The following is a 24,370-nucleotide window of genomic DNA, read 5'->3' as shown; positions in this document are numbered from 1 at the left end:
TCTAGCTAGAGGAAGAAAACACACGCACGGCTTCTTAGAATCCCGGACAGTGGTTCACGGATTATGTTAGCGACCGTTTTGGTTAAAACCGTCGGTAATAGCGACGGTTTGTTTTAAACAGTCGCCAATAGCGACGGTAATTTCCAAACCGTCGCCGATCTACTTTTATTTTTTTTAAAAAATCCGAGCCCCCGCTTTCTGTTTTTTTTTTAAAAAAAGATTTTTTTGAATCCGGGACAGTAAGTCCCGGATTGCCATAGTTTTATAAAGTTTTAAGATTTGCCATATTTTTATAATGGTTTTATTATTTTATAATATTTTTAAAAAAAACCCGAAAAGAATTTCGGTGGATAATGATATATTTGCTTGAATGATAAATATGGCCTGTAATGTTGGGAAATCTCTATTATTTTTAGCCGACGGGCGTGGCTGCGGTAAAACATGGGCCGGTTTTGGACTTTTCTGTGTTTTAGATAATTGATTTTTACATTAGACTTCATTCGAAATGTTAAATTATATATTATAAAAATATAAATCAAGGATTTTATTTCGTGAAGTTTTTAAGGCAATAAATAGATTGCTATTATATAACAAATATAATTATTTTTCATACCATATTTTTTGAAGAATTCGTAATACATAAATGTTTTTCATATTATATTTTTTTGTCAATTTTTCTTACGAAATATGATGCATATGTCATATGAAAAATTATTATGCTATTAAAAAAAGATATCATTTGAGCTACCTTTTGAATTAAGTTATGTTTGCGTCTCAATCTTTTAACACTCGAGAACTCTTCAAACAAAACGAAAGGATACAAAATTCAAAAATAATGAACTATAATTTCACACGTCTTTATTTTAAATATGATGATGATTAATATTCTCGAATGACATAACTTACTAAATTACTTCGATAAATATAATCTCACTCAAGAGTGGGTCTCACGTGAGACCGTCTTACGGATACTAATATGTGAGAAGGGTGAACCCTACTCATATTACAATAAAAATAATACTCTTAGCATAAAAAACTATATTTTTCATAGATGACCCAAATAAGAGATCTGTCTCACAAATTCGACCCGTCAGACCATCTCAACAAGTTTTTGCCCTCACTCAAACATGTATTAGTTAGGAATATTTATATATTTTATGATACAAGTTACACGAATAAACGAAATCAACTTCACAATTTTTTCAGCAATCCCATTCACGAATTAAAAAATATAATATACAAATTGAATCAGAAAAAAATAAGACCCCAAAAAAAAGGTGAACTTACGGCTTTGCCCTTTTCACCACAGCAGCAGATGTATAAACAAATATTGCCGCCATTATCCGAATGACAAAAATTGCCTTCATTCTCATTGAAACCCCATGGGTCTAGTTAAATTGACCATACTACCCTCAATTCCATGCAAGAAACAGGGATCTGCTCCGTCAATCATGGCAGTGAATCTCGTCACAACTGGTTCGGATCCCGAGCCTCCAACGCCTCACACGAAACATTGCCGGAATCACACCGCGAAAAGTTTCCTCCGGCATCCAACGCGTCCTTGATGGGCTTAATGACCAAAATGACCTCCCCCACCACCATACAGCACGTTACGCCAACAAACATGGCCAGGACAACACAGCCGTATGCTACATACTCCGGCATCCACAGCCAGGACAGGCTGAGACAGAGAATTTGCAGCGGAAGCGCCACCATAATCATGGTGGACAGGGAGTTGATTCGACGTCTGATGCTTTTGTTAATCACAAATGTCAGGACCCTCCAACATGATAGCAAAAAAACCATAACATAAGCTATCGCAAATGCTGAAAATACAACACAGCTGAAGAAGGGGTATGTGCAGAGTACAGTTCCGTTTCCAAAATTATCTTTTGAAAGTACGGAGCTGCCATGTAAGAATTTTGACAATTTGGCCTCCAGTGACCAGAAGTAGACAAAAAATATCTGCAGCAGGGCAATGGGCGTACAGGCTGCGAAAATAGATACAAGGGCCCAAACTGGACATGGGTTTCTTTTCTTGATAGAAACATTGACCAGGAAGAGAAGGGTAATCAAGAATCCGGGTTCGAACAATCCAAGAGAGAGAACAACGTGGAGTTTACAGATATGGGCTTGTTGTTGCAGGGAAATTGGAGGCAAATAGGGGTAAAAGTACTTTCTACGAACAAATGGTAGCCGTAAAATTTCATTAAGTGCCCAGAATGCCGCAAATGACACGAGAAGCAACCGCACGGTCCAGAGAGAATTGAAGTTCCTTAAATGTTGTAGGCGGCGAGATCTAAGCCGGAGATGGAAAACGAAAGAGAAGGCAAAGAGAGAGAGGAGGATCAAGCAAGCTATAAACGATAATGTCGCGAAATCGAAAATGCTTTTGGCAGTGGGTACCGAACTGAATAGAAAAATCTCACGATCATTGAGATCTGAGAAACTGGTTTGCAGGGACGGGGATGGAGATGGTAAAGGCGAGAGAAGAGGCGGTGGAGGAAAATCCGGGCCGAATAGATAAGAGGAATAGGTAAGCTTTCTCATAGATCGGAGACAAACGGCGGCAGCGGCAATTGTGCGGCGGCCGTCGCAGTGGCGATGTGAGTAACAATGATATTGATGGATCTGTCGGCGCGATTAGGGGCTGAACACAGCATAATTTGCAGAAAAAAATTTACCTTCTTGAACAAGAGAACCCAAAAAAATCTGAAACCTTACATGGAGAATCGTTCGCAAATTGAAGAGGAAAATGGCAGCAAAATTTAGCGGCGAGGAATGGAGGAGACGGAGAGAGAGAGAGGAACGATATCGGTCTTTATGGAGGTGTATTTGCTTCTTCCCCTCCCCTTTCCTTTGTCTCAACGACGAGGAGACATTTCTCCAGAGTAGAATAAACAAAAGAGAAATGCTTCCCACACATTTCGGAATTCAATGGTATTTTCCTTTTAGTTTTTGTTAATTTATTTTGTTTTTACGAAATATATATATGCGGAGTATGTTTGAGGATTTCTGTCCTTTCAAAGTATTTAATATGATCAATTAATATATTACATAAAATATAAAATTGTTTTTTAAATAGATGAAAAGTTAAATTTAAGTAACCCCGGAGTAACGCATATTTATCGGGAACAAAAACAAAAACAAAAACAAAATTACAATATCAAGATTTCACACAACGCACCGTACAATACGGTGCCACAGAGAGTAAAAAATGAAAACACACCATCGGAAGAACCTCGACGAAAGCAAGCAACCAGAAAAATAGACGCATAAAAAAAAGCTATGAAAACGCACTGGCCATCTTTCGGCATCCCGAGAAATGGCGAGGATTATAGGATTAAAACCAGAGGATGGGTCTTATGCGATATATGGTTGTGACATGACATATATCACATTCCGTCAGTATTTTCTCGTATATCCTATTTATTGACACAACACATAAGTAGGTGTGTATGGAATCCGAAAATAGGTGAATTCAACATAAAGATAAATACAAGTGATTTGACATGCAAATCGACCAGTAACAAGATCCCGTTCTCCAGACAAAAATGCCAGCCATTGCTGCAATCAAAATCCTTCCGAGTACAAAACAAGACCATTCTATATTGGATCATCGAAGACCAATTATACATGTGCATATCCAATTATAGGTGTACATAATGCGTATGACTGTCATGAAGACAGAAATAATGGCCTTGTTTCCTAATTTAATGAATTGACTCAACAACGAACACGCTTGAATAAAAATACATAAAAATGGATTCAAAACACTTCAATCCATTCAAAACTAGAAACTCAAAGATCTTAAAATCACACAGCATAATAAATTTAAAATGGGCCAAAGATTCCAAAGCAAGAAACCTGAAGATCTCAAAATCACACACAGCTTAATACATCAAAAATAGACCAAAGAGAACCAAGCTGCATGCGAAGTATCAATGGTATCATAATCAACAACAGTATAACATCTTCCAAATCCATGGAAGTCAATGAAAGGTTAAATGTAAAAAGCTACATCATGAATTCCACTGGCAACTAGCACAAGCAAGTAAATATATAGCCATCCCTTTCTCTACTTGATCTTCTTCTTCGGCCTCAACTGCATAACAAAAGTAAGACAGATCATAATTAACCTATAAATTCACCATAAACAAACAATTGGTTTGAATATATCAAAACAAGCACCAATATAAAATCACTTCTCCATACCTGGTTGCTGTGTCCACATTTCTTCTTCCTGCAGTTCACGGCACGAGGGTGCAAACGAGCATAACATCTTCAAGAACATCACAAAACAAATATAACTAAAGTTTCCAGAAACTCTACTTACTCCGAATCTTTTAAAAGAAAAACAACCAATAAAAATAACAATAAATCTGATTAATCAGAGCATCATCCAATCTATAAACTATCATATACTTGATCTTTCCTCCGTTGCATGAAGTCTCAATTAGTGAATCCGAATCATAAACTGTACACAATCCTAACATAGCAATTCATCTTTGCAAATATTCCACATAATTATGAGCCAATTAATCACATTAAGCCACTTTACACAAAGTAAAAGCAATGGAATTGACAGGAAAAAGACTGATACTGAAACTCAGTAGAAATTTACTTGCGGCAAATCATCTTGTCCTGGTTGTACTTTCTAGCCAATGCCATAAGAGAAGGTTCTATGATTCCACCCCGAAGCCTCAAAACCAAATGCAGAGTCGATTCTATAATACCAACAGAGTATACAGAGACAAATTAAAAACAAAAACAAAATAAGTAAAACGAAAAAATCACGAAAAAGAAAAATAAGGAAACCTTTCTGAATGTTGTAATCAGCTAGGGTCCGGCCATCCTCGAGTTGTTTCCCGGCGAAAATTAAACGCTGCTGATCGGGTGGGATTCCTGAATTTGAGAAATCCAAACAAAAAAAATTAATCCAAAATAAAAACATCAACTTATTTCCAAATAATCTTAAAAACAAGGAAGATGATCGATCAAATTGAAACCAAAAAAAGAAGAAAAAATACCTTCCTTGTCCTGAATCTTGGCCTTAACATTGTCGATGGTGTCGCTTGATTCAACCTCGAGCGTTATTGTTTTCCCAGTTAGGGTTTTTACAAAGATCTGCATCTTTCGCTAGTCGAATTGTGTAGTGTCAAGCCTGTACTGTTGGTAGTAGAATGGGGGTATTTATATGATGCTATTTAGGGTTTTTGGTTTTCTCCACTTATACGACAGCGTTTAAATAGATTTCAAAAAAAAAAATCTAAAAAATATATTTTAGAACAAGAATCATAAACTAACGGTGAATTTTTTTCATTAATTTATTTAATTTTGGTTTTTAATAATTACATTTTCAGAATTTCGTTTTAGTTCACTACCTTTAAGTATTTGACTATTTTGGTACAATAATAATATGTAATTAGAAAATGCTAACGCACGAAAATTCTGATATATATCAAAAATTGCTAACTTTTTAGATATAAGTTAACAACTGAATAAAAATAGTTGAAAATTAAAAGTTAGTATATCAAAATAAAATTTTGAAAATTTAATCGATCAAAACTTAAAATCAGACAAGTTAACCAACTAAAAAAAATAATCATTTTACCTAAAATAATGTGTAAGTATAATTTTGTGTTTCTGAGTAACATTTTCATTTTCCGGTAACACTAAAAAATATCTTCTAATCCAGTTTAGCTTCAATTTTTTCACCCCTTTTTTCTTGAAAAAACTAAAACTGATAAAATTGTTAAAAATTTCGAAGGAAACAGTTGTTTGAAATATGTTTGTTTTACTGTTAATAATTTGAAACCCAATAAGAAAATCTTATCAAAAAATCCTTTTGAATTCTTATCTTAAATATTCGTTCTATGAAACAAAGGTATCAAAAAGTTTATTAAATAAAGTAGGTATCTTGTGAAACGGTCTCACAAATATTTATATGTGAAACGGGTCAATCCTATCGATATTCGCAATAAAAAATAATATTTTTAGTATAAAAAGTAATATTTTTTTATGGATGACTCAAATAAGATATCCGTATCATAAAATAAAATCCACGAGATCGTCTCAGACAAGTTTTTACCTATTAAAGATTGTTGGCTAGTTCAATGGATCCCGTTGTAAACTCATTTATTACCATTTACTAAATCATAGGCATAGCTTTCATAATAAATAATCACATCAATAAACTTTTTTCCCTTGTCAAGAAATACATGTTTCATGCCATCGGATATGGTATTGGTTGTGTTAGTTCATATAAATTTGAGGTTTAAGTAGATTTTGCAAATACTTAAAAAAAAACACTATTATAATTTGTAAATAACGGTTCATAAAATAATAATATAAATCCGGAATAAAATTTGATTTAAAAAAATTAACAATGATATCCGTAATTTAATAACGTGATTTTGAACATTCGAAATACCTAAAATTGATAATCAAGTTCCAATTGTGGTAGTTTTGATACCCAAGAAAAATCTTATACCACTGGGCTACGCTTCGTAGATATGAATAAATATTAAATTATATTAAGATGAAAATTAGCCACTAATTAATAATATTAGATACATTTAAAATATATATGATTTGAATGAGATAATTAATGTATTTGAAAATAATAAATTAAATAATCTCATGTCAAGATTGTCATCCTCGGGTGACATAATTGACCAAGTTTTTCTATTTTTGACTTTTATTTTTATTTTTTGGCGTCTGAAGAACAGACTGCATAGTCCATCCATCGTTTATACATATTTTGATTTTTTATAATTGTAACGATTATGGACTATCTCGATTTTGGGCTCTTTTGGAATCCTTTTCTCATCTTGAGTTCTCACTGGGGTTTTTTCCCTCACGAGTTTTTTCATGTGTCATTATTTATAGGACTTTTCACATCAGGATGGTGGAGTGGTACCTCCCAAAATCTCGAACTCATGACATTTTGACATAAGGACATAGTTCAAAGAGACTTGATACCAGTTGAGCTATGTAACTAAATATAATCATCGAACAAATGTCTAGTTGAAATCTATTAGTGCAATTCAACAACTTTATATCTAAAAAACCAAATAAAAAAATTAAAATACGGATTTATTTTAGACTCTACTTGGACTTCATATGTTTATTACACAATCAGAAGAACGCATAAAAATCCAGGCCAAACGTATTACAAGGAAATGTATTTTTGGGAAATCTCTATTTTTTTTTTTTTGTGGAAATGTTTTTTTGGAAATCTTGTGTGTGACTTACTTAGTTCTGTTTGGTGTATTGTGCGTAGGCAAGCGCCAAAATGAACAGAGGCACCAATATCTGCAAAATCTTGGCCGCAAACAAGGAATTATTGCTCGATTCGTGTGCAGACAATGGAGGAAGGTACTGGCGTTTCACAGGCACGGTGGACATATCAATTTGCCCGATTACGTAGTTTTTCATCAAATCCTTGGCATAGTCACTGTGCCCGATGTCTTCGTAGTCACTGGTGGCATCTTTTCCTGAGACCAGACCACAAAAGAAATTAAGATTTTCTTTGATCAAAGACTCCATTTTCATGATTTTTCTTACAAAATTATTACCAGTAGATGATAGCATAACTTCTTCGCCTCCGGGATGTTCTACTATGAACGGGCTCACATCATACACCTGACAAGATGATTCTTAATCTAGTTAAAGAAACCTGGGAATCGGAGAACAGTTGAAGGACAATCAATTTGTACCAAGAAAACTCAAGAAATGTAGGCCTATTGTATATTTCCCGGCAAGTGTCCTTAAATTTTTTCCTTTTCCTCTTTTCTAAGCAAAAAAAAAAAAAAAAATGGATTGATTGCATTGTCCATTTAAGCTGTTCGAAGTTCCAACCAATTAATTACTTACGAAGAACAAAAAACAACATCAAAATTCAACAGGCGGATAACAAAATTTGAAAGTCAAAACTAAACGAGATCCTGATCGTGGCAAGCAAGCAAGCAACCAAAGGGGGAGAGGAGAGGAGAAGAGAGGCAGACCTTGCCGTGGACAATAAGCCAGCAATCCTCTAACTTGTTGTGCTTCTCTACCTCGTCGAACGTGTAAGTTTTCAGATTCGCAGCCATATTTTCACCACACCTAGTTGCCCAAAAGATTCACCAATCGTCAAATAAACGTAAAAGATTACACAAAATTCTTGACACTCATGCGTAGGCTTTAAAACGATCTCCGTGTGAACAATTGAAGCAATTATATTACAAAGAAAATAACTTACGAAGAGAGAGAGAGAGAGAGGCAGAGCTCAAAGTGAATTTGCCACCAGACACCTTTTAGACTTTTGAATGCTGCAACTTCATCGAGATCATTTATAAATACTAGGACTCGATGACGTCTTTGCCCACTTTTTTTTTTTTTTTTCTTTCTGAGTTTCACATGAGACCGTCTCACGAATCATAATCTGTGAAACAGGTCAACTCTATACATATTCACAATAAAAAATAATAATCTTAGCATAAAAAATAATACTTTTTCATGGGTGATCCAAATAAGAGATCTGTCTCACAAATACGATATGTGAGACCGTCTCACACAAATTTTGTATCGTTTCACCGATAAATTTAAGGAAATGGAACTTCCAACCTATATCCGTTTAATAAATATATATTTATCATTTTCTATAAATTAAAAAAAAACCACGAGAATACTACTAAATAATATCCAAAATAATCACATTGGAGACGAAATAGGACACCGTGTTATTCATTTCACATGTTAGAAACGACTTCTTTAATTAGAACATTCGCTAATCGATATTATGCAAAAACAAAACGATAAAATGATACATTTCGAACAAATATTTTACGATATTCTACAAGTATACTTAAAGAAACTCGATCCATGATTATTCAATACTTCAATTACCATGAATGCGTCAGATTCAACTATACTCGGAGTTTCAACTATAGTTGGAGTGAATAGGCTATGAAATTACCATGTATTGAGAGAATTGATGCTTTTTTTTAAAAAAACTAAAATTTAAATGTGATATATTTTATTTACTTCTTTCTTAAATTAAAAGATAAAACAAAAAAAACCCATAAATTTGGCATCTTAAACTCCAGCGTTCACTCATATCAAGATTTTTACAAGAAACGAAATATTTCCATCCAAATGTATTGTTTTGGAGGAGGTCGTTTGTGAGACGGTCTCACGAATTTTTATCTGTGAGACATGTCGACCCTACCGTTATTCACAATAAAAAGTAATACTCTTATCATAAAAAGTAATACATTTTCATGGATGACTCAAATAAGATATACGTCTCACAAATACGACTCGTGAGATCGTCTCACATAAGCTTTTGCTATTGTTCTGTGTGTTGGGAAGATATTTTTATCTTTTTCTAAAATAAAATTTGTAGAGTCCATAAACATTTAAAAATCTAACATACTCCATAGCTTGTTGTTGTGATTTGTAAAAATAAATAAAGATTTGCTATTTTTTTGTTTCAAGACACGAATGAAATTTTTTATTAGACGAGCAAATCCGATCCAATGGTGCCTCTGATGAGCGAGCAGTAGTTCGGCGGCAAACAACAAGTTGTATTGGTAAGAAGCATGAAATGAAGCACGCTAACCCAAATAGGTAGAAATTATAACACAAGATGGCGTGCAAAATGCTAAATATTTCAAAATTAATATGATTATAATATACTAAATTTAAAAATAATAGGCCGTATGACGCGACTAACATCAATATATGATTTAATTAGCTCAAAAAATGTATAGAAAAAAATAATAACAAATATAGGTCAAATTTTAGGAAAAGAACGTAAATAAGAGTCGTAGATGTCCGACTAGTCCAATTCTGTGTTCCAAAAACTAGTAAACCAGCGAAAGATCCCTGGGCGTTCTATTTCCAATCTGTCAACTTTAAATCATCAACCTTTTTCAACAAATGTAATTTCAATTAAACAGTTTTTAAATTACGAATGTCGTAAATTGACCGCATATTTTTAATCCGCACCGAGAATATATATATATATATATATATATATATATATATATATATGATGTGTGCCTTTTGCTAAGCGTTTTATGGACGGTACAAGATGTGTATTAACATTTTGTGAATGTCATATTTATTGTCTCGAGAAATATGTTGCATTAAACGTTTGCAAGATATTCACGGGGACATTTTATAACACTCAACAAAATCGTATGATGTATCAAAATTATATACATGCTTGCAAGATATTCATATGAAAATCTTATAACACTCAACAAAACCGTGCGATGTATCAAAATTATATATATAAGCACATGTAATCATACTTCACTATAATTTCTTCACAATTTTTTACAAAGTAAATTAGAACCGAAAACCATGCTAACACTACATTTTACCACTAGCCTAGTTTTTATGTTCTCTTTTTTCTAAAATCAATTCATCTAGAAGGCAAAAAGCCCATGCAAATTGGAGGATTAATCTTGGCTAAAGCCAGAATAGATGAAGGAAGAATCCACAATCCATCCCCACTAATCAAACCAGAAGCAACGGCAGGAACCATTGAATTAGCCTTTCTCCGATTAACCTTACCCCAAACAAACACCACCAAGCTCCCCACACACATATCAATGGCGAAATATGCTCCAACAAGGAACGGAACGGCCATAGCCATCGGGAGAGGCACCCATTTTCCGAACCTCTCAGGTGCTACGTCTCTCAAAAGATTAGCTAGAATCGCGAAAGAGAAGAACCCATAACACATCTGCAAGCAATGGTGTGGAAGTGCAGAGAACCCTTCCACACCAAGAATTGCCATGTTTCGGTATATTATAGCATAGGGGGCCTTGTAGTCTCCGTCTGGATTTCCCACGTCGAATGCTTTGTAGAAAATGAAGAACATAAATGGAGCGACTATGCAACCAATTGCGGTGCCGATACCTTGGCTAATGAGCATTGATCGTGGGGAGGTTAATGTGAGATGCCCTGTTTTAAAATCATGCATCAAGTCCGATGATATCGAAACGATGGACTTTATAACTCCACACCCGATCAGTCCAGCAACAACACCATTATTTTTCCCAGATAAAGCTGCTAACACGAAAAGGGCCACTTTTCCATAGTTATAGGCCATGTTCATATCGGTCAGACCAGCCCCATAAGCGTTACAGAAGCTTAGAGATGGCGCAAGAACATAAGCAACAAGAACGTAATACCATTTGAGCTGAGGAAACATTAATGGGATCACAATTATGGAGATTACGGAGAAAACGATGTAACCCACACATGCCATCCACAGAGGAATGCCCTCTCTTGTGAATACTTCGTTCTGTTTACGATTGTATACAGATTGATTCTTGTGGCCCGAAACTGTAGTATGGACCAAAATTAAAATCAGATCACGGAGTGCTAAAACTAGATGACAGAATCTGACATTCCAAAATCACTTAGTCCATTAAAAATGATAGGCAACTTGTTGAACTGTGCATTTTCTCTTTAAAAAACCCGACATAAAAATCTTTATCTTTTATCATTGCGGGAGTGGATATAGACAAGTGGAAAAAAGAAAGGGTTGTGAGTAAAAGTGCTGATTCACCTGATTTAAGATGATCCACATTAAATGTAGTGTACATGCTCTTAGTTATAACAAACAATGTCTTGATAAAATTGTAAAAACCGTCCCCAAGAATAAGGGAGATAGATATGAAAACCTGCAGATGAACATGACATAATTATTTAAACTTTAATCAGAAGTGAGTGAAACCTGATAAATTAAATGAGTGCTTTACTTTGTAACCGTTGAGACTCTTCATACTGCTTTCCTTGAGATTTCGAGGGAACCAATCTCCCTTCTTTTCACTGATCAACGGCCACATGACTCCCCAAGAAAGAACGGCTCCGAATAGCAAGGAAAAATTTACTGTGTGGGAGCAAATCATTCCTGCTCCTACGTAAGTCATGCTGAAATCAAAGTAAAATCTGCAGAGTTCAACGTCTCAAATCAGTTGTGCTGGAAAATTTTCTTAAACTTTCAAAGAACAAAAATAGAGTACACACGTTTCTTTCCAAGCTTCCAATCCTAATGTAGGGAAATTGATAAATCCACATTGTTCCCCACCGGCAAAAAACCACTGGAAAAAACTCCATATGAAACTAAGCGACAAGAACTTCATGAACCCACGAACCTGTTCCCTGATAAACGAAGAGCACAAAGTGATACACAAGTTAGTCCCGTTATAAGCTCGAAACAATATAGATTCGTTACAGCAAGAACAAGCACCCACTTCGCTGTCTCGTCTCCTTTTCTAGTGTGAAATCCATTGATGAGAACAGCAGTTGCAGTTCCACTTGGATAAGGTAAGTTATAATCTATAATCATTATCTGCGGAATGGCAACCAAAATGATGACCTTCAAAATCACAATTCATAGGAATTTCCCTAACGCAAAATAATGGCGCTCTTTGTAATTTCAAACAGAGCAAACACACAAAAATTCAAGTTCCAAACCCAATAACGGAAAGGTACCTTTCTAAGAGGAACCAACGCTAAGAGCCCCACAAAGCTAACAACAAAAAGAAAGCCGATCATCCAATCGAGTCCCGGTTCTTTATAACTTCCCGGTGAATTCCCCTCTGTATCAACTCCCACCTGCTCATATGTCCTCTTATTTAATCCCAAAAGATAAGAACCAAAGCCACCTAATACAACACACCCAACCAAGAAATCAAACAAACGAACAAATCCTCGTATCTGACACATTCAAACATACAAGAAAGCGTTGTTGAAAACCTTAAATTTCCTAACCTCCAACAGCAATGCTATAGCAAGCAACAGCACAAGTTTGAATAATAGTATTTTCTTGTTTAGTGAATGGAGCTGCCCCAACATTAGCCTTCTGAAGAAGTTTTGTCCATGTCCTTACGAACACAAATGCAAGAAAAGCAGCTGATACGTTGAGATTTGGGACAAGCCCAGTTGTGAGATTGAGCTTCATTACTATGATACTATAAATGATTCCGATCATTAAACTCGCCACGATTCCTCGTATCGTAATCTGCTTAGTCCATGGGGGAATTCTCCTCACTTCATCCTCCTCGTTTCTCAGTTCCTCTACATCTTCCCCTTCAATTTCAATCATTCCTTCATTTTCATTGGTTCCCATTTCCAAGAACCACTTACCCCTGCTCGTAGCAACAATAATCACGTCATTAATCCCACCATCAAGATTAGGCTTTTTGAGGGAAAAACAAGTAATCTAATGCATAATATATATCAAACACAGCAATTGCCTCACCTTCTAAGAGATCAGAGAGTGAAATAATCCAAATATACGATTTCCTGTATAATTGAACTGTTCAAAAGAAAATTTTAAAGAAATCCCAGTTGATATTTTCCTCAGGTTTCTTGGATAAGAAATCAAAGGCTATAACAACCAAGTATACAGTCAGAGAATAAGGGACACCGAAATTGGACTTTCTCCAGTACTGGCATCTTCAACATCAACTCCTCGAATTTAAAGAAGACAACTTGAAAAAACCCAAGAAAAACTTGCAAAACTTTTCCATCGTAGACAGGTTAGATAGTACAAAAAAAATATGCGAAGCCATATTATGTACAACAACAAGAAATTGGCGAATCCCAGGTTCATTTTTGGTGATTTTTGACAGGTGGTGGGTAATAAGCCTCCATTTCACTCTCGTTGACTCTTTTTAGTGTATGAAAACTTTGAAACACAAACATGCACATTATTGTTGACTTTGATGCCCTCACTTTTTGCGCTGTCATTTCCACTATTTAAAGAAACTTGGTGCAAGTTATTATGGAGCACTTTTACTTGTTGTCGGGCGCCTGAAACATGGTTAATCGAACTCTGAATATCTTTCCTTTTACCGGTTGGCGTTTTGGCGTCGAATTGCTTACATTTTCGGCAAACCTTATAAGTTTGTACATTTTATTTTATTTTTTTAAACAAATAACGAAGCTATACATTTGTCAACGAATAGACTGACATTCTTCTTTCAAAATGGAAAATCTTGAATCTTTAACTTCACATCTCGTCACTTCTACCTTATATACATGTGGAAGCAGGTGAGCTGGTGATTTGTGAGGTGTGCTTTTAAAATTTATATTTTGGGCAAAAATTTGTGTGAGACGGTTTCACGGGTCGTATTTGTGAAACGGATCTTTTATTTGGGTCACCCATAAAAAAGTACTACTTTTTATGCTAAGAGTATTACTTTTTATTGTGAATATGGATAGGGTTGACCCGTCTCACAGATTATGATCCGTGAGACGGTCTCACATGAGATTCACTCTATATTTTGTATGTTTGATTTTTTAGAACTTTATAGTGTAGATCTCTTGTGAAACTGTCTCACGAATCTTTATATGTGAGACAAGTCAATCCTACCGATATTCACAAAAAAAAAATAATCTAAACATAAAAAGTAATATATTTTTATGGATGACCCAAATAAAATATCCATCTCACAAAATACGATATGTGAGATCGTCTTAAACAAGTTTTTCCAACTTCATATATTGAATCAAGAACTCCATATATTTGGATTTAACTTTGCAATAGTTTTACCAAAAAAAAAAAAGAAAAACTTATATTAGATTTTTTAATTGAAAAATACATGAATATAATATTTTATATGTGATTTATTGTATCTTGTTTATATACTGTGTTTGGTGCATTTAATTTTTTATAATTCATGCAAACGAAATTTGTTCGAGCAAACTGTAATACGATTTGTATTTGTATAATTAACTGAATCAGAGGAGCATATGCTACCCAAATTTGGAGAATGTCTACACTATGATAATTGTTTTTAGGCAAAAATTTGTTTGAGACGGTCTCACGGATCATATTTGGGAGACGGATATTGTAATGCCCGAAATTTAATCATTATAATCAGACGTTGATTATTGACATGATTGAGGTTATAAGAACTCAAATGACGAGGCCGGGCGTCGTTGCATGGTTAGCCAAGAATTTGGACAGAACCTTCGGCGCTCGAGTGGTAGAAAAGGACCGCCCGAACGCCAATGCATCGCAAATTGATCTTTGGACAGAACATGTGGCGCCCGAGCGGTAGAAATTGACCGCTCGAGCGCCAGGGAATTATAAGATAAGTAACCGGGCAGAAGGTTCGGCGCCCGGACGGTAATTCTTGACCGCCCGAGCGCCACTTGGAAATCATGAAGTACGCCACTAACTTTTCATGCATGTCATGGATATATATATATATATATATATATTATATATACATGCAAATCCTTCAGAATATTCAGAAGGAAATCGAGAAGTTGGGGAAATGCTTCGTTCTTGAGTTTTGGAAATTAAGTACGAGGAATCCGTCTGTCAGATTTTGAATCTGACTTCGGTACCGTGTTTCTAGCAACGACAGCTACAACTGGACGTAAGTTTTGTTACGTTTAGACAAGATTTGACTTTATGATATTGGCAGAACTGAATATGAATCAGATATGATGTTTCTACTACCGTGGATATTGTATAGAATTGAAGTCAGATTAAAGAACAGATTGTTTCTGTAATTGTTATGATTTTCGAAAGATATTGACTGAGATTCTATACCAGAATTGTGTTAGTATTCAGATTATGAATTGTATTGACACAGATTATGAGTTCCAGTATTATATCTGTGATGTTTAGACTGACGGGGTTATTGAGACAATATCATTATACCGTTGAAACATCAGTTAAATTAGATTGTTAAGATATTGATCAGATTATATACTGAGTTGAGTATTGATCAGAACAGATTGTGTATTGAATTATTCACTGACACAGCGTATTCGATATTGTCATTTCAGATTGATATGGACAGATTTGAATACAGATCATCGTCTTCGTCAGACCGGGAAGACAAAGGTATAATTCATGTGATATTCGGGAAGACATAACTCAAATAGATCCCATTTGAGTTTCCCAATAAAATCACATACTAGAATTATTATTGTTTATTTTATGATATGATTATGCTTTGTTTACAGATTGTTATTCATTGCATTTGAGATAGGAAAGTTTGACAGAAACAGTCAGACTTCTAGACGTTCGGTGTATCGTTACATAGGAGCAGGCACTGTCCTATTGTAGATTATTCGATACAGCTCAGGCCGAAGTCTAGGAATAAGACGTACAGTCACCCCGAGTGGGAGGGTAGGTGACAGCCATTGACGTCTTATTCATACCGGGATCCCTAGAGTTATAGTTGAGTCGAGTCTAGACATGATTTGACTAGAACTGTATGCGTTTATGGATGTGGTTTCATAGACTATGAACCCATTGTTATTGCTTTCAGTCATGATAGCATGTTTTTATGATTTGATTTGAGTAGCATGTTTAACATGCTTATTTGATTAGATTTCATAGATTATGAAACCTATTGCTTTTAGTTTTATTCATGATAGAATAATTCATGATTTACTTTGTATGTATGCATGTTTACCATGTTTTATACTGTGATTTATTCTCACCGGAGTTATCTGGCTGTTGTCTTGTTTTGTATGTGTGCATGACAACAGGTGAGACAAGATCGAGGTCAGAAGATAAGGAGAGAAGACGAGTTTAGCGTGGTGATTCCGGACTTATTGTAGACCTGGTTTAATACTTGAATTTAGTAGTTAAACCTTAGATTAATTTGATCTAGAAACATGTTGTACAAGATTTGTACTTTTATACAGATATGTATATTATTTAGATGCCATTACCTTCCGCACTTGTATTTTAAAAGAAAAATTTTTAGACCCTGTTTTATATTAATTGATAATTAAATCCCAAAAGATGATTAAGAAAAAGATCAGCGTCCGCGTCCCCACAAATATCTTATTTGGGTCATCAATGAAAAAGTATTACTTGTTATGCTAAAAGTATTACTTTTTATTGTGAATATGTGTAGAGTTAACCCGTCTCACAGATTAAGATCCGTGAGACGGTCTCACATGAAATCAACTCTTGTTTTTAGAGGAAAAAAACTAATGATTTTCTTTGATTCTTTTATATTAAAATTAAAATAATTAATATATATTTTTCAAAAAAGATTATTACAAAGGCTCTTGTCTCATGCTCATACCACCAATGCACCATCACGAGCATAAAATAGAAAAGTTGTTTTAATTAAAAATATTTATTTTTTAAGAAGATATATTAACAAAGTAGAAAAATTATTCCTAAAATATTTTAAATTTCTAAAATCGCTTTTTCAATTTCACCTTTACTTTCTTCTTAAAAATAAAAATAATATAAATAATAAAACACTCAAGTTTCCGATGGTTGAAATTAATCATTTTTTAAATAAAAAAATCATTTGGCTGGCTTTAGACTTCGAGTAATTTTCTCTCTCCAGCGCATTTCCCATCGTCGATTGTTGTCAATCACCTGTGGATCTTCTTCAGAAACCTCCTATATATCCTGTAAGTTAGTATGCATGGTTGATTTGGTTTTCAATCGAATATTTTGGCGAATGATTTGAATTCGAAAGAATTGATCGTTTAGGGTAGGGTTTTTTAAGTGTATAGCTTTGCAATTTCTGTTATAATTTCACGTAAGGCATTGCGTTTTCAGCTCATATACTGGCCTCAGTGTTTTGTTGGATTAGATCTTTCGTAATTGTTCATATGTAGTAATAATCGGAGCTTGTATGGTGGATGGAATATGTCGCAGGTGTTACGGACAGGTGTTTGGATTGCCTCAGCCGTCAGGGTTTAAATCTCAGCTATGGTTAATCTTCAAAACTTACTAGAATGATTTTTTTGTGGGTTTTCTATTTTCACCTTGTTAATTGGTGTTAGATGTCCCCAGAATTACATAATTGGAGCTTTTAAGCCAGCATGCCACATTTCCGTTGTGTTTTCAGATGGGAAAACCCGAAAGCAGGTTTGTTTCAAATTGTTGAACCTTTTTGTAATCCATTTGTGGGATTAACGCATCAATCCACTTAGATTGAATCATTGTGGAATGTCATTGTAGTTTTTTTGTATTCACTAGTTTGTTCCGAAAAGTGGTCATTCTGTTCTGGACAACCCTGTACACGGGGATGCGTTTTTCACATTATTTCATGTTGATATTTTTAGAAGCAGATACTATAGTGTCTTGTCAATATGCTTGCTTCTTGTCTGTTATTTTTAAAAATAGTAATTTTGTTAGTTCCAAAGATACTTGGTTGCTATATTGAGATCTGCATGTCTAGTTTTTATTGCTTATTGTCAACCTTGTATTTCCCTCCATTTTATTTGCATAATAGGTCCCTTTGAAGAAAGAAAATGGTCAAACTATTATGGTACCTCTCTTTCAAAATCAAGAGAACATCACTGGTCAGGTATTGTTTTGTTTATTCATTGATATTATTGCTATCATATATCTATTTTTTGTGAAATTTTATGCACAGAAGACTGTTTAGCCATGCATATCCATGCACTGTTCTGTAGGTTTCGGTTGAACCATTTTCGGGGAAGAAGGTAGAACACAATGGAATCAAAGTTGAGCTTCTTGGTCAGATAGGTATTTCTCTGCTCATATGTCGTGCATTGAATTCAGTAGCTATGTAGTTGTTTTTGCTTCTATGATGTGCTTGAATTTTTGAATTGTATTATGTAGTTACTTGAAACATACTTCAGAATTCATATGTACAGACATTATCAAAGCATAAAGAAAGATGGACTTAAGCATGTGCTGATTCTTTCTGCATATTGGATATGATTCATCTTCATACCTTTTTGTCTTGTTGCAGTTTCTAACCATTAATTTCCTTTGCAGAAATGTACTTCGACAAAGGCAACTTCTATGATTTCACGTCTTTGGGTAAGTACAAATAAGGCTGTGTGCTGCATTCCCAAGTTTTTTGATTTCTGACACCTTACAATTTTTTGGTTTCACAACATGCAATGATTTGCGATGATTGATTAATATCTCTATTATTTTCTGTAAAAGCCCATTCAGCTTCATGGCACAATTTCCCATTCTCGTAAGCAAGATTTTCCTGTTGACGATAGTTCTGATATTCCTTCTTCTTTTCCTCTAGTTCGTGAACTGGATGTTCCTGGAGAAATATATGAGCGGAAAACATTTCCTTTTGAATTTTCGACTGTAGAGATGCCAAATGAGACTTATAACGGGGTTAATGTGCGGCTTAGGTGAGTTATTAATTTCATATTAAATATTTCCTTATGGCATGTTGCTCAATCAATTGCACAACTCCAATAGTGTCTCTTTCTGTTGTGGGAAGCATAAAATTAGCTTTGGGTATTTGCAAAATGAGCTCTATTAAGTTCTGTTTCACTTAGTTTAATGGCAGTGGAACACTTATTCGTTCATCATGCAGTGAATATCCTTCAAAAAAGTTTACTGCTGGTGCGAAGTTCACAGAAGACCGTTACATTTCCACATGCGTTAACATTATCTTTTTTAGTGTGTAACATGTTTCTAATTTCAGATATTAAATCGTAGCCTAACTTTAGGTACTTCTATGCTTTTAGGTATGTCCTCAAAGTGACGATAAGTCGGGGCTATGCTGGTAGCATTGTGGAATACCAGGACTTTGTGGTAATATAAAAATTATCTTGCTTAACAAAGAAATATTAACACTGTCAATGCAGAATTTTCTGATGTTGAAGGGAATGCATTGATGTCAACGTTTCTCTTGAATCTTGTTTATTTATGTAATTTATAGAGATGCGATCCGCGGTATGACGTAATTACCACGGTCGAGGCCATTGCCTGGTCATTTTGTGGTGACCTTGGTCTGTGAAGAAGTCGATGAACCAGAGACTCACAATTATATGAATATGTTTGTCATCTCGACACCACCGACTTTATCCCAACTTGTCAATAAAATGGCAGTCTTGCTGCTTGAAAGACTGATTCTCACACTCACACCTTTTTCAACTGTTAAATACTTTAAATTCTTTACTGCTTGTTGCTGCATGAAAAACTGATTCTCACACAGTCACACCTCTTGCAACTGTTAGATGCTTTAAATTCTTCCCTGCTTGTAGCTATTATACTTGAAGACGCTTAAAGTACATTTCGATTTTTAGTCTCTCATGCACTCTGGGCTTACTAGTAATTTGTTCAATTTTATACTCAGATTGAAGGAGCCATTATGGCAGGAATCAATCTTCAATTTTCATGTTTTTCTTCTGTGATCCATGTGTTGGACTTTCCTTTATTGTTAGCGTTCATAACTTCAATTGTTTGCCCCTTATAAGCTTTAACTGCTGAAATCTACCCAATCGCTTAATTTGGTATTCTGTTTTCCATGGATCAGGTTCGAAACTATAGCCCTCTCCCATCTATCAATAATAGTATCAAGGTATTGTTGTTAACAGTAATTTTTATTGAGGTTGTTTCATCTGAGGCATATACAATTTTGCAAATGAAACTATTTTGAAGATGTTTGAAACATATCTAGAGCTTCTGTACCTGACTTCCTGGATACTTGAACAACGCCATGTGATTTTTTATGCATCTATGCAAAGTATCACTATGTTCTCTTTAAGATGTGGTCTTCTATATGTAGATGGAAGTTGGAATCGAGGACTGTCTCCATATTGAGTTCGAGTACAATAAGAGCAAGTGAGTTACTAATCACGTTGTGACCTTTAACTTCAATTATGTATCTCAATCTAAATTCACTTGCGAATTTTGGTACAAGTAGAATTGCATTTGAATAATGTTTGTGGTTTGTTAATGGTGTAGTGATCTTGCCCGAGCTACTACAAATCATGCATAATTAAACTTGATAACAACAATTAAACAACGAAACCAAATAACTTAATCATTTTACAACCCAAAACAGAACAATAATGTCAATCTTAATCGTTAATACGACGAATCGAAATCATAATCATGCACGAGATTACGAGACACCAAAATAAAACTTCCACTGGATCTCCACCGAAAACCCAACTGCTCTAGTCATTGTCCTGGCCGTCTGAACCGTCCAACCTAAGACATGTCTCGTGGAATGGGGTACAAGATGAAAACAAGGACGTGAACGACAATCACCCAATACGAGAATGTACAAGTATACAAACTGATATGATGCATGTGAAATGCATTATGCTCGGATATCAAGGATCAAGTCAAGAATCTAATGCTTGGTCTGGATGCGTTTGAGTGTGTAGTCTTTGATCTGTCGTAGACATGTTTTGGCTACCATACTCATCATCAAGACGTGGACTACAATGTCCAGGGTCTTCATAGCCCGCGGGTCCCGTCGGACACTGTAGCTCTCGATACCCAACCGTCCACAATACAGAACAAAGCTGAGCTGCCCAAAAAAACGAGGTATATCTCAAAAGATATCAGGCCCAACATGATATGTCATGCATAATATATCAAAACAATAAAACATGTATCATGCAACAGATAAATATGCAGCATATAAATATGTATACTACGCTTGGATGTCCCAGTTAGTGCATCACGTACCTCACGTACCTCACTAAATCAATTTGAAAGAAAGTTTACTCGTCTAAACCTTGACAAAACCAACATACCGATGACGTCTCGATCTTCATGTCCCGGTTCACCGACCCCTCATCGAGTCGACACTAAAGTTTCTAGAAAATGAGAAACTGAGGGAAAGCGGGTTAGGAAACAAATGAAATTAACTTTCATTTATAGGCTGTATCTGGACTAGTTCAGAAGATCATAATGCAATCTTCTCTTTCACGTGTAATAATCTCATTCGTCTGGTTAGATTTCTCGGGACAAAGTAATCTGAAGTAGATTGGGTGATCTATTTTAATTTCGATGAATCCCAACACATTGATGTTTAATTAATCAATTTCTTAATAATATTTAATGAACACTCTTTAATCATGTCTTCATTGATACTTCATTCAAATAAGGATTCACGCATTACAAATAGACTGTAACTTGAAATTTAAAATATCTAGGTACCATCTGAAAGACGTCATCATCGGGAAAATATACTTCCTTCTTGTAAGAATCAAGATAAAAAACATGGATCTTGAGATTAGACGCCGAGAATCAACAGGATCGGGGACAAACACTCATGTAGAAACAGAGACACTAGCCAAGTTTGAACTTATGGATGGTACCCCAGTCAGAGGTATATAAAGATTTCTTTTTATTTTGCAATTCATGCTTATACACATTGGTTTATTAAGAGTAACCGCGCATGTACCTCCCTCTTTAGGTCCTCAAATTGGATAGCCTTTTGAAGTTCACAACCTGTAATGATTTTGAATTTTGACAAGTAAGATGATTTACATCTTGAACACTCTTTTGACAGGTGAATCGATTCCGGTAAGATTGTTCCTAAGCCCATATGAGCTAACTCCTACATATCGAAACATCAACAACAAATTCAGCGTGAAGTACTATTTGAACCTAGTTCTTGTTGATGAAGAGGACCGTCGGTACTTCAAGCAACAAGAAATTACAGTGTACCGGCTCGAGAAATCATCTTGATTCAACTCATGAATGCATGGACACATATCGCCTCCTGGCATTTTTATGTGATTTTACCATCTGAAGTTCGACTGTAAGACTAAGATCTCTTCTTTTTTTTTTTTAATTATTATTATTATTATAGAAAGAGGATACTTTTCACACTTTTCTTTCCATCAGTATTTGTCATAAATTGGTCTCATCTTTGCTGCAGAACACGTTCTTTGTATAGTTTGAACATTGTGTACATGTACCCGTGTAGCGACTTTTTTAAGGCCTTTGGCCTAAACCGGTCTGTCAGAAGGTGATGAATGAGTTGTATGTCAAATAATTTTGAAGTTCTTTTGAATATGCTTTCCATTTATCTAGATGTGTGAAATACAATTTGAATCGATCTTCCAAGTCTTTTTTGTTTAGATGAATGAATATGGGCAACGATTAGGTTCTTCGTGTGGATAGACTTACCTGTCAATTCGATTATCAAATATACCAAACGTGCAAGGCACTCACTCGACATGAAGAGATCGAAACAATAATTTAGCACGTAATGGCTTCTTTAGTTTTTAATAAATCTCAAGAATTTTCTAAAAGCAAGAAATTTGTTCAATCTTCATCGGAAAGGAGTAGTTCTACCACACTCGGTATCAGTAATAAAGATATAATTGATAAAAACAGAAAGAAAGAAAGAAAGAAAGAAAGAAAGAAAGAAAGAAATAACTAAATTTAATAACTATCCTTCAATTTTGATCAGTAGTTCTACCACACTCTCAAAAAGTTCCCTAGTTAGTCACACCATTAATAATGAATTAAATTTGATACCTATCCTTCAATTTTGATCTACACCAACCTTTCTTGTATTTCTTTATATATATATTTTGATAACTATCCTTCAATTTTGATCAACACCAACCTTTCTTTTATATATATATATATATATATATATATATATATATATATATTACGGATCTTAATCTGTGAGACGGGTCAACTCTACCCATATTCACAATAAAAAGTCATACTCTTAGAATAAAAAATAATATTTTTTCATAGATGATCGAAATAAAAGATCCGTCTCACAAATACGACCCGTGAGACTGTCTCACACAAGTTTTTGCCATATATATATATTACTGCTTGCGGACAAGTAAATGTCATTGCATTTGGATTGATAAAAAAATTATAAATATAACTTAAATCGTTGCTCCAAAAAAACTTGACAAATTCGATTATATTTAATGTAAACAGGTAAACCCCATGCCCTCCCTTAACACATGATCGGTTGTGGCCATCAAATCAAGAAACGAATCGAATTTTAAAATGATCTGATTTTATAGTTACTAAAGTTATAGGTCACACGTGAAACTTTGAAAAACAAATTTGATGAGCCAAATGTAGCAAATTATGGGCACAAGTTCTTAGGATTTAGGTCTCCAAACATGTCATGCTATATCTTCCTATGTCAATCCCATGTGACATTTGCTAAGACAATTAAATGAAAAACAACCCTCGCACATTTTCCAAACATAACTAGCAAGAACTCGAGCAAAAATTTGTGTGAGATGGTATTACGGATCGTATTTTATGCATTCATGAAAAAATATTACATTTTATGCTAAGTGTATTATTTTTTATTTTGAATATTGGTAGGATTGACCTGTCTCACAGATAAAAATTCGTGAGATCGTGTCACAAGAGACATACTCAAGAACCCGAGGATAAATTTTATTTTTTATAAAAAAATTTAGATTGTAAGTTTGATTTTTGAGCTCAAAAAAGATTTAGATTGCATTTGGATGGATTATTTTGAAGTTAAAAATTTCAAATTCCTTGATTTTCAGTATAAATACATCTTCCAATTATTTTAGATGTATCTCAACATAAAATCATTCCAAATCCAAAAAGATAATATTTATTAATTGGTAAATGATGAATTGAGCGTGTCTTACCATT

The 24,370-nt window shown here is 34.6% G+C and overlaps 5 protein-coding genes across 10 annotated transcripts; 1 reads left to right on the top strand and 4 right to left on the bottom strand.

The window, feature by feature from the left end:
- Positions 1 to 1,467: 1,467 nt before the first annotated feature.
- Positions 1,468 to 2,550, bottom strand: LOC140804500 (uncharacterized). The gene has a single exon (XM_073160537.1). It carries the CDS (start codon positions 2,548 to 2,550, stop codon positions 1,468 to 1,470), a length of 1,083 nt encoding a protein of 360 aa, XP_073016638.1.
- A 1,258-nt stretch (positions 2,551 to 3,808) lies between these two features.
- Positions 3,809 to 5,189, bottom strand: LOC140804605 (ubiquitin-ribosomal protein eL40 fusion protein). Its single transcript, XM_073160671.1, has 5 exons — positions 5,031 to 5,189; positions 4,819 to 4,905; positions 4,625 to 4,727; positions 4,216 to 4,282; positions 3,809 to 4,105 (listed from the first exon to the last, which is right to left on the bottom strand). The coding sequence occupies exons 1-5, from the start codon at positions 5,131 to 5,133 to the stop codon at positions 4,079 to 4,081; spliced, it is 387 nt and encodes a 128-aa protein (XP_073016772.1). The 5' UTR covers positions 5,134 to 5,189; the 3' UTR covers positions 3,809 to 4,078.
- Positions 5,190 to 7,077: 1,888 nt separating this feature from the next.
- LOC140804388 (cytochrome b5-like) lies at positions 7,078 to 8,378 on the bottom strand. 2 transcript variants are annotated; one of them, XM_073160384.1, is made up of 4 exons: positions 8,242 to 8,378; positions 8,010 to 8,109; positions 7,581 to 7,647; positions 7,078 to 7,499 (listed from the first exon to the last, which is right to left on the bottom strand). In XM_073160384.1, the coding sequence occupies exons 2-4, from the start codon at positions 8,094 to 8,096 to the stop codon at positions 7,258 to 7,260; spliced, it is 396 nt and encodes a 131-aa protein (XP_073016485.1). In that variant the 5' UTR covers positions 8,097 to 8,109; positions 8,242 to 8,378; the 3' UTR covers positions 7,078 to 7,257. The 2 variants fall into 2 exon arrangements, with proteins under 2 accessions (XP_073016485.1, XP_073016486.1); XM_073160385.1 differs by having other exon boundaries at positions 8,246 to 8,331.
- A 1,883-nt stretch (positions 8,379 to 10,261) lies between these two features.
- Positions 10,262 to 13,826, bottom strand: LOC140804386 (metal-nicotianamine transporter YSL3-like). Of its 4 annotated transcripts, none has more exons than XM_073160382.1 (8): positions 13,271 to 13,826; positions 12,781 to 13,160; positions 12,502 to 12,674; positions 12,261 to 12,358; positions 12,034 to 12,168; positions 11,766 to 11,937; positions 11,573 to 11,687; positions 10,262 to 11,346 (listed from the first exon to the last, which is right to left on the bottom strand). In XM_073160382.1, exons 2-8 carry the CDS (start codon positions 13,136 to 13,138, stop codon positions 10,418 to 10,420), a joined length of 1,980 nt encoding a protein of 659 aa, XP_073016483.1. In that variant the 5' UTR covers positions 13,139 to 13,160; positions 13,271 to 13,826; the 3' UTR covers positions 10,262 to 10,417. The 4 variants fall into 4 exon arrangements, with proteins under 4 accessions (XP_073016483.1, XP_073016484.1, XP_073016481.1 ...); XM_073160380.1 differs by having other exon boundaries at positions 10,264 to 11,346; positions 11,766 to 11,955; positions 13,271 to 13,815; XM_073160381.1 differs by having other exon boundaries at positions 10,264 to 11,346; positions 11,766 to 11,955; positions 12,781 to 13,157; positions 13,271 to 13,814.
- A 3,453-nt stretch (positions 13,827 to 17,279) lies between these two features.
- Positions 17,280 to 22,769, top strand: LOC140804598 (vacuolar protein sorting-associated protein 26B). 2 transcript variants are annotated; one of them, XM_073160659.1, is made up of 12 exons: positions 17,280 to 17,415; positions 17,666 to 17,722; positions 17,804 to 17,878; positions 18,246 to 18,320; positions 18,430 to 18,502; positions 18,758 to 18,802; positions 19,023 to 19,134; positions 19,477 to 19,543; positions 20,268 to 20,312; positions 20,520 to 20,575; positions 21,904 to 22,079; positions 22,263 to 22,769. In XM_073160659.1, exons 2-12 carry the CDS (start codon positions 17,720 to 17,722, stop codon positions 22,439 to 22,441), a joined length of 906 nt encoding a protein of 301 aa, XP_073016760.1. In that variant the 5' UTR covers positions 17,280 to 17,415; positions 17,666 to 17,719; the 3' UTR covers positions 22,442 to 22,769. The 2 variants fall into 2 exon arrangements, with proteins under 2 accessions (XP_073016760.1, XP_073016761.1); XM_073160660.1 differs by lacking the exon at positions 17,280 to 17,415 and having other exon boundaries at positions 17,648 to 17,722.
- Positions 22,770 to 24,370: the final 1,601 nt, after the last annotated feature.

This window comes from Primulina eburnea, chromosome 11 (genome assembly GCF_022965805.1).
Source record: "Primulina eburnea isolate SZY01 chromosome 11, ASM2296580v1, whole genome shotgun sequence".
Lineage (NCBI taxonomy): Eukaryota > Viridiplantae > Streptophyta > Magnoliopsida > Lamiales > Gesneriaceae > Primulina > Primulina eburnea.
Note: the sequence above shows the minus strand (reverse complement) of the source record. Positions and strands in the feature narration are given on the sequence as shown.